Below are 10291 nucleotides of genomic sequence, written 5' to 3'. Positions count from 1 at the left end.
GCCCACAGTACACGCCCACAGGTTACCTGCTTATATGCACCTGGGCAGACACGCGGTCGGCCTCACTCTTTTGTTTGCGTAGCCTACTGCCCACAGCACAGGTCAACGTTGCAATGGAGAGGCTTATTTTTCAATTGCTGGCTCACATGCTCGCGGTGGTCCAGCGCATGAATACCGCCTTGTCGCGTCGGACGTCTGCTATCGCGGAGTACCGAGAACGTGTGGCCGGAACGCTGACCAGCAGCAGAAGACGTTCTGTAAGGGTAACCATGGCGGCCAAGAAACGCTGGCAAGCTCTGGCAGAGGTCCGGTTCCCCAGACAGTTCTGGGTGGACGAACGATCCTCTGACTGGTGGGAGAATTTTGTGTGGACTCGCTGGGATGATGACCACTGGATTGCCAACTTCAGGATGTCGAGGGGGACATTTTTTGAACTCGTGGAGGCTCTACGTGGCCGCATGGAGAGGCAAGTCACTGGCATGCGGCGCCCCGTTCCAGTTGAAAAAAGGGTGGCTGCCGCATTGTGGTACTTGGCCACCCCTCAGTACTTCCGGACAGTGGCCCAGCAATTCGGACTCGGAGTCACTACGGTTGGCGATATCCTTAAGGAGTTCTGCCTCGCCATGGAGGCGGAATTGTTCAGCAAAGTCGTGTGCCTCGGAGACCGGCTTGGAGCGGTGAGTGTCATTCTATCCCCTTTGCCCTTTAAATTTTTTTTCTTGTTTGACAGGTCAGCAACGAAGACGCGATACACCCCACGCTGACATGCAATGGCTTATATTCTTTTCTTTCCCTTATTCCAGAGTATGGACGGGTTTGCCAGGCTTGGATTCCCGCATTGTTTTGCGGCCGTCGATGGAAGCCACATCCCTATCCGTGCCCCCGGGGGAAGCATAAAAGAGTACGGGAACAGGAAGGACTTTTGCTCTGTTCTCCTGCAAGGAACAGTGGACTTCTCCGGCCGGTTTATCGATGCTGAGGTGGGGTGGAGTGGCAGGAGGCATGATGCCCTTGTTTTCAGGGAATCCAACCTCAGGAAAGCCATGGACGAAGGGGTCTTTGTTCCAGGAAACCCCACCGCCACCATTGAGGGCGTGCGTGTGCCGGCGTTGGTCCTCGGGGACGGAGCCTACCCATTACGACGCTGGCTCATGACTCCCTACAAGCGGCCAAGGACGGACGTGCAGAGCCACTACAACCTCAGTCACTCCCGGGCAAGGAATGTAGTGGAGCGTGCCTTTGGACGTTTGAAGTCACGGTTCCGTTGTTTAATGTCACGACTCCATGTACATATTGACAATGTGACTCCGCTGATAATCGCATGTGTGATTTTGCACAACATATGCGAGGACAAGGGACATAACATCCCCTTCCCTGAGGACGAACCTGAACCTGTAGTCCTTCAGGATACACAGGACATCCCTGAAGCAAGGAGAAAAAGGATATATGCTGAGGGGTGCAAGGTTCGGGACGCCATAGCCACCCACATCTACAGAAACAGGAGACGTGTTTAATTGTTTTTCCTACTCTGTTGTTGAATAAAGTTTTGTGTTCTTTGTTTAACCTTGTCTTGTGCGGTTTGTGTACTTTGCCAGCAAAAAAACGGGGATTCTCTGGTCCAAAAGCACTTTGACAGCCCTAAATGCTAACTCCCCACTGAAATTGACAAACACAATACGGAAGCGCTGAATGGGGAAAGTTCGGGGAGGCGGGTAGCCAGGAAGTATTGGCGACCCCTGTCAAACCGGAGGATCAATCCACTTATGTTCCAATGAATAATTTTATTGGTGGGCAGCTTTGATACATTTAAAAAACGGGGTGGTCGATCGGAGCAACGCACGTTCGTTCCCTAACCGTCATTCCGAAGATGCCGAAGCCACGGAAGGGCTCCTTCTGGCAGCGCGCCGAGGCTGAGGCACTTCTGGAGCTTGTGCTCCAATCTAAAAGTGTTGGCCGCCTTATGGCCAGCACCCACTGCCACACCAAGGGTGCTTACCTGGTGTTGGCTTCAAAGCTGAGGGAGAGGGGCTACATCCGGACCTGGGAGCAGGTCCGGACAAAATTCAAGCGACTTAAGCTGGACTTCCTAAACAGTCTGGAACAGTGGGGGGGGGATCCCGCAGCCAAGTGGGAGAACGGTCTTCCACGACCAGATGGTTAAAATATGGGAGAAGGCTGGGAAGCCCCCCCTGGACATGAGGAGGCATATGGGTGAGTGCTGCCCTCGTTGTGTTTTGCCCTTAAACATGCATGGAATGACTAGCTGCCTCTTTCCCCTACTGTCCCCAATGAAATTCGAGAAAGTATTTAGATGCTGTCAACCCCCTCTGACTTAGCCAGCCAGTACTGTAGAACCACTTTGGTTATGCGCTTAGACTCTAACTGTGGTGTGTCCACCAGCTGTGTTTCATCTCTGTTTTGTGTGCTTTTACTTATGATTTGTCTTTTTCTTTGCCCAGCCACACAATCACCATCCAAGCTGGCAACAGCACCTGAGCGTGAGGAGGGGGAGGAAGAGGGACCTTCCACCTCGGGACAGGCTGCAGGTGAGAGTTTTATGTCTGTGAGGGAGACCCATGTGTGTGTACCCCCATGGAGCCATATGGGAGCCTGATGTGATGCTTCCTTTTGGAGTGTGATCAAATTCTTTGTTTGATTTCTATAGCTGAAACTGTGGAGGCAAGGCTGCGTGCCATGGAGGCCAGAGTTACTTCCCTGGAGGCTCAAGTGGCAGAGCTGAAAGGGGAGATTGAGCAGCAAAGGCAACAGAGGGAGGCGGAAGAACGTAGGTTATTTTCCCCACTGCCCAACTCTTCTCACACTGTGGCTAAGGCCACTTAAAAGTGTATGCATGTAAACTAAAGAAATTTGAAAATATGTGTGGCACTAATGTGTACTTTTTCTCCCTCCCCACACAGTTAAGAAGAAGGAGGATGAGGACCTCTTCCGCCGCAAAGTCCGGGGGTCCGTGGGAAGGTTGAGCAGGAGAGTGAGGGAGATGGAAGGGGCTGGGCAGGGGAGCAGTGGGACCTGAGTTTTGTTTCCTGTTTGTGTTTTGGGGTAGGGGTTGGTGGGGGGGCTCCAAGTTTCATTCCCTAATGTTTTTCCCCTGTTAAATGTCTACTTTTGTTAAAAAAAATAGGTTTTCCAGGGGGGTGGGGGGTGGTGGTGCTGGTGGGGCTCCAAGTTTCATTCCCTAATGTTTTTCCCCTGTTAAAATGTTTTTTAAAATAAAATGTTATTGCAAATTTTATAACAAGACTCCAGTGTGACTTCTTAAACTCGCACATATTTAACCCCACACCACACTCCTAAAACTCCTTGAACTAACACCCCTCCAACCTCCAACCCACACAGCAGTACCACAATATACACAATCACTAGAGAGGCCGCTTTCGGCCTTGCAGATTCTACAGTAGGGTACACAGAGACAGAGTCAAAAATATAAACTTTATTCAACAAACAACAAAACACAGATAACATGAAATAGAAAAAGTGGGCCAAACTAGGAGGGGGAGTACTTGTCTGCTGGTTTTATTTTTCTCTTTCCGAGAATAGTCCTCCTTCTTGTTTGGGTGGAGGCATTCTGAGAGGGAGTCGGTGGGGTGGGTGCTGGAAGTGGTGGTGTTGGTGTGGGTGGTGGTGGGGGGGTGGGGGCGATTTGTGGAGGGTAGGCCCTTTCCATGACCACTACAGCCCTCTCCATGAGTCTCCTTATCAGTCGCACCTCCTCCACGCCTTCGCGTAGGATTTGGTTTGTCTCTCTAAGGACTGCCCTCAATTTTCTCCCCTCCTGGGCAATGAGTGTGAGCATGGCTTGGTCAGCGGCCGCGGCACGCCGTGACTCCTCCTGGCAGTGCTCAAGGAGCCTCTCTCCCACGCTTGTCAAGACGGAGACGCGCCTCAGCCTGCCGCGTTCCCTCGTAAGCCTCTCCTCTGCTGGGAGCGCACCTCTAGGTGGTGGGCTGCCTGGAGCCAGGGGTGGTTCCTCCTCCTCATCTGAAAGAACCTCTGTTGGCAAAAAATGAGAAACAAAACTGTTAGTAACATCAATAAAGTCAAAACACACCATGGTGGACATGGTGTTCTTTTTTGTCCCCGTGTTTTCCTGCCAAGAATTTAAACAATCCCCAGGGAGCACATGGTTATTGTTTGTTTGCCCATGGTGTGCTTTTACTTTTGCCTACTTTCACAGCAGGACTCTCAACAATTTAAAGGGAGCACATGGTTAGTGCCTAGCGACATTGTCCTGCAGCTATGGCTCGAAAGGAACAGGTCATGCACGCTCACCATCTTGAATCTGTATCCGCCTGCGCCGGGCAGGAGGTCCAAGCACCCCAGGCTGTTCCTCCTCCTGTGTTCCGGGTATGAAATCTGCAAAAAAAGGAAAAAAAACAGATCTAGGACCAAAGGGTGGCAAAGCCAGCTTCAAAGCCTACACCAGCAACGCAGAGGGACTCTCTTCTTTCTCTTAGCAGTGCTGCTGCCCTGCACAAACAGAAAAGCACAAAGCAGTTAAAACAGCCCCCCCCCCCTATTTTTACTAATACTTACCAATGTTAGTTGATGCCCCCGAATCACTATCCACGTCAGGTGCTGCTGGAGACTCGAGGGGCCCCGTCCCTGGCAACTGTGTCTCTGTGGACAAGAGCAGAAAATAGTGAAAAATGAGCAAGCATACACCATGAACCACAAAGCAAGCTCCCAAAGTAGTGAGCCAAAGTACTGCAGAAGGCCTATGGGCGAGGCATGCTGCAAATATTTTGGGGCTGTTGGTTAAACATGACCGTTTCAAATACTAACCACATCAAGCACTCCACAGCCAACCATCTCATAAAATCTTTTAAAAATTAAAATTACATTATGAAATCAAAACCGTTTCAAATAGTAACCACAGCAAGCACTCCACAGCCTACCATCTTATAAAATCTTTTAAAAATTAAAATTAAATTATAAAATTAAAACCGTTTCAAATAGTAACCATAGCAAGCACTCCACAGCCTACCATCTTATGCGTTGCAACGAACACACGAGAAAACGATGCCCAAACGTCAGAACACACATTTGCTCAAAAGGAAATATAAAATAAAAAGAAAATCACTTACCGGAGGCAAGGGGCGTTTGCTCAGGAGCCTCCTCTGGCTCCCCAGGAACGATGGCGATCAGGTCCAGAGTTACCGATTCCGCGGCTCGTTGCTGGACGGGGGGTGGAGGGCGAAAGCTGGACGAGGTGCCCTCGCCGGGATCCTCCTCAGCGGGTGGTTCCTCGACCGGGGCAGCCGGCTTCCGAACCACCTTAAGGCTCCTCCCGACGCGCTTCGGCCTGCCGGATCCTTCCCCGTCTCCGTACAGCTGGCGCTGCTCCTCGAAGTAGGGGCAGGTAACCTTTTCGTTGCCGGAACCCTTATTATGGTTCACGGCACGCATGTACTCTGCCCTCATTGTTTTGGTCTTCGACCGGCATTCAAGGCCGGTCCTGTTGTGGCCCAGGGCACGCATCTTAATGGCCACTTGTTCGAAGACCTCCCTATTCCTGTGGGAGGACTGGAACGCGTCCTGGATTTTCTCCTCCGAGAAAATCCCGATCAGGTCCCTGATCTCCGCGTCCCTCCAAGTTGGGCCACGGCCGGTTGCAGGGACGGACGAGGCTTGAGAAGAGGATTCCATGTTGCTTTCGCTAGTAGCTGAGCAAAATGGTGGTGCGAGGTGCAGGGTGCAACGGATCATATACCTTCCCGCACACAAAGACAAAGGGACTAGCCGGCTCCTGATTGGTAGAGGGCAGTAGGGGACACGCGCATTGGCCACATTAGGTCACATGTCACGTTCAAAGCTCCTCGCGCGGGAACAGGATCTGCTCCTAATGGCCAGATTGGCGCCCTTGTTGTTTGACTTAACGCATGCGCTGATTCGTTTACACGCGAGAAGAGCAGTTTGAACATGCAGCGGGAGCCATTTTAGGAAAATGTCCGCCATTACACAAACGCATGCCGGTGTTCAACCGAGAGCAAGTGCGGCAGTACTCGGCAGTTCCCCAATAATATTCACCAGCCACAGCATAAATCAACCAAACATGACATGTTACTGGCGTACGTTCGTTGGCACGCTCAGAGGAATGTTTTTTAAAATGAACGGGGGACGGCGACTCCGCTTGCCGGAGGTCTAGCTGCCAATGGAAGGGGTTGTCCGCACCCAAGCACAAGCACGCACCGGGAACCACACAAAGACCCACTACACATAAGCCGCCCCTCATGATATCACCTCGAATCATGTCTATTGAACCCCTCTAAGCTAAGCAGGAGACTGCGAGCGGCGACCGTTCGTTGGCACGCTCAGAGGAAAATTTTTTAAAATGAACGAGGGACGGCAACTCCGCTTGCCGGAGGTCTAGCCGCCAATGGAAGGGGTTGTCCGCACCCAAGCACAAGCACGCACCGGGAACCACACAAAGACCCACTACACATAAGCCGCCCCTCATGATATCACCACGAATCATGTCTATTGAACCCCTCTAAGCTAAGCAGGAGACTGCGAGCGGCGAACGTTCGTTGGCACGCTCAGAGGAAAATTTTTTAAAATGCTCCCTGTACGTTGACTCCGCTAGGACTGGCCGATGGTAGACGGGGTTTTAAGCTTTGGGCAAATTTTGGGAACGTGACGGTGTGTGCCACTGTGCTTGTGAAAAACTCTTGTGGTGTCCGGGCAGAATTTCCGAAAGTGATCGTGCTTGAAAGCCAGTCGCTGTCCCGTTGCCTCGTAGATCCCCGCTCGCTCGGAGAAAAAAAAAATGGCGAACAGTTCGCCGGAAGTTTGGAGGACAGGCTCGGGAGGAGGGACTTTGAAGAACCCGCAACAATGGTAACGCACAGGTCTTTAGCGCTACTGTTGCAGATTGGTTGCAGGAGTGTATCGCTATCCGGAGGGTGAATCCAGTTTTCTGGATTCCCCTAAAAGCGCTACAACGAAGCGCTTTTGGCGGGTCGGTTTCAGGATTGTTGCAGATCGTTAACGACGTCGTGCGTTATGGCAAATTAGTAGCGTTTTCAATCAGCAACCATTGTGCTATTTTTAAGCCGTGGGAAATGCCCCTGAGTGAGGACAGGGAAGAAGAAATATTTCACATCTGGGAATCTGCTGGCCTGGGTTGACCAGTTGTGGTTTAGAGAATCCCAGGAGACTTGAGAGGTGATGCCTGAGAAGGGAGAACTTTGAGAAAGAAAGGGAGCTCAGCTGGAATGTGATTCCATAGAGTCCATCTCTGAAGTTACTATTTCCTTCGGGGAAAATAATCTCTGTGGTCTGCAGAACAGTTGTGATTCCAAGAGAACTCCAGGCCTTGCCTGGGATTGTTATCCCTATGCTGGCAAGATGGTAGCACCTTACCTCTTACACCATTAGGGTGGCAAGGCAGAATTCTATCTCAAGCAGAAGGGAGCCCCTCCACAGAAGACATAAAGCCATTAATATTTACCTACTAGAATCCAGATGAACAGAGTACCCTACACACAAAGCCAGAGAAGGAACACATAGAATGAAATAGCTAGCAATAATATAATCAACGATAAAACAATTTAATCCAGTAACTATATAATGAAACTCACAGAGAAAAGGCCCAGGGACAGAAAACATTAAGCACTGTACAAATGGTCATGCTGGGAGACAAATAACATAACCATTTTAGTCTACTGTACCAAAATAAAGCAGAAATCGACTGACACCTAAAAGACTAGGAACAATTATTTGAGTATAAGCTTACATAAATCAGAGTTCTTTATTTTTCCCAGATGGTATGGACAGGAAATCATTTCAAAGATATTTATAAGAAAAATAACAGAATGGGTAGGGGGACAAGATGGAACAGAAAGGCTTGGTGAAAATCTTGGCATGGCCAACTAAAAAGCAGGGAAGAACTCCCTTAGGAAAATTTTAAAAACACACCTTGTATCCAAGGTTTAAAAAGTAGGGTCTAGGTGGACCTGCAGGAGGCCAGTTAAGGATTCCTGTTTTGAAATTAACTCAGATCCCCAGTGAGGAACAGATGCAGACTCCTAGGTGATTCAGAGTTTGTTTGCTCCCCACACATTGGAATTATAAATCAAGATTAAAACGTGGTTTAGAATCTCGGTGTAGAGAATCCTAACACCCAGGCAGGCACCTACACTCACAAGTTACAGAGAACCAAGTTTGTTTCAGACCAGAAATCCTGTATCTCCTCTGCCTTGGAAGTAGAGTTGCCAACTCTGGGTTTGGAAATTCCTAGAGACTTGGAGGAGACAACTGGAAATGGAGGGAGCTCAGGCGAGATGTGATGCCATCTGATCCAGGGGATGTTGGCATTCAAGGAGAACTCCAGGCTTCACCTGGAGGTTAACAAGCCTGCATGGAAGCTTGCTGGGTGACCTTGGGGCAGTCAAACACTTTCAGCCTAACCTACTTTACAGTATTGTTGGGAAGATAGATTAGAGAAGGTTAGAATGTTATATATCTCTTTGGGCTCTGCCTATGAAGAAAGGGGATGTCACTCAATGAAATAAATACCAGGAAAGGGCTAAGCACACAGTCATGCCTTCTGCAGGAAAATCATAGTTTACCCCGATGCTGAATTCAGCTACGGTGCTTTGCTTTACTTTTCTTCACTGAAATCTCATTGCCCTTATTAACGTGCCACCAAGGTTTCATGAGCTTTGCTTCTCATTGCTGTCTAATTTATATTCCGTATTTCACCTAGCATGGGGACATTGGAGATAGGAATTTCTACCATTGCTGAAAGCTACTAATTTGCTAGACATGGCAAGGGGAAAGAGAATGATTCTGCTGGAGGACCCCTGCCCCCAGCAATCTAGCCACTTGTAGAAATGAGTCAGATAGTATGTATGTTGGACTCCTTCACTGGTGTTTCCTTAAAGCACAGCCAGTGTTTATAATGATTCGGAAGAATGTATAATCTTTGGGGGGAAAGGCTCAAACACACAGCTGCTCAAAGAAAACAAAATCTTGAATAGATGAAAGCTTACAAAAAATCAGTTAATCCTTGGTTTTACACAGCTATTAAATAACACTGCCGACTGAGGCCTACCAAACCACTAGGGCATTTCAGCATTTGAAAATATTTATCTTCTTGTGTGATGCCTTTTAGTCACATTGCTAGATGTTGTTGTTAGCCACCTTGATTCATTAACTGGAGAAAGCAGCCTATAAATATTTTAATGAATGAATAAATATTACTTTGGGAATTGATGTTTCTAGAGGGAGTTAAGAATTATTTGCTAGCCATTCCTAGGCCTTTAGTAGTAGTGTGCAGTTTCAAGAACAGACACGGATTAAGGCGTACCACGATCACCCAAGGCTCCCAGAGCCTTCAATCTAAGCCAGCCTTTCTCAACTTCTTTTATCATTGAGAAACCCCTGAAACATTTGTCAGGCTTTGAAAAACCCCAGAAGTGTCGCAATTGTGCAGAAAATGGTTGGGAAGCATAGCTGTGTACACACCCACCTGGGGTCCCTCCCCTTCCTACCCCTTCCAAGCCCATCCATCATTGGCTACTTTGAGAGGGGAGTTGACATGACCATATATGATCATATCATCACCCAATTAATGTTTAACAAATTTTAAAAATATATTTAAAATAATTAGCTCCCACCCATTCAGGAAACCCTTTCAGGGCCATCATAATATTACATTTTATAACACGTGTCCATACTGCAATAGCAAAAATACTGCAAATACTGCAAAAATCCAGTAACCATAGGTTGACCCTAGCAAATGGCTTCTGGATGAACTAGATCTCCAGGTACATTTGAGCTCTTGCATTTCTCAGTGAACCACTATCTGAAAGAGAACCAGAAAATTTGGGGCAGAGACTAGAATGTACTAATGAGAACTGGATCTTTCCTCTCATAGATATGCTCAGATCTCCAATCCTCTCCCCCCTCCACCCCAGGATTCCTCTAAAAACATTGTCTGAAACTTTTCCATGGAAAGGTAATGGAGCGACTAGAGTTTGCGTCAAGCCCAGTACCTATCCGTACAGCCTTCATTCATTAAAACTACTCATGTGTTGAATTTTGCAACGACAAATATATGTATCAGGGAAATGATCATTCTTCTATTAATGTATAACTTCAAGACATACAAATGACACGCTGTGGAATTTAAACAGCTGCACGGAAAGGCTAATGCCTTCCTCAATAAAGAGTACAAAATATTTGCAATACTTTTTTAAAGTGTTGGGTATGTTGTCAGCCCCTCCTCCCCTTCAGTATTGCTCCATTTGGTATTTGTTCTTCTTCA

The 10291-nt window shown here is 48.3% G+C and overlaps 1 protein-coding gene across 1 annotated transcript; it reads right to left on the bottom strand.

Annotated features, from left to right (window-relative positions):
* Positions 1-3439: 3439 nt before the first annotated feature.
* On the bottom strand, positions 3440-7053 carry LOC143835287 (uncharacterized). The gene is made up of 4 exons (XM_077332670.1): positions 5106-7053; positions 4555-4638; positions 4291-4374; positions 3440-4011 (listed from the first exon to the last, which is right to left on the bottom strand). Exons 1-4 carry the CDS (start codon positions 5725-5727, stop codon positions 3506-3508), a joined length of 1296 nt encoding a protein of 431 aa, XP_077188785.1. The 5' UTR covers positions 5728-7053; the 3' UTR covers positions 3440-3505.
* Between the last annotated feature and the right edge of the window lie 3238 nt (positions 7054-10291).

Source organism: Paroedura picta, chromosome 4 (genome assembly GCF_049243985.1).
Source record: "Paroedura picta isolate Pp20150507F chromosome 4, Ppicta_v3.0, whole genome shotgun sequence".
NCBI lineage: Eukaryota > Metazoa > Chordata > Lepidosauria > Squamata > Gekkonidae > Paroedura > Paroedura picta.
This window is presented reverse-complemented; position numbering and strand designations above follow the sequence as displayed.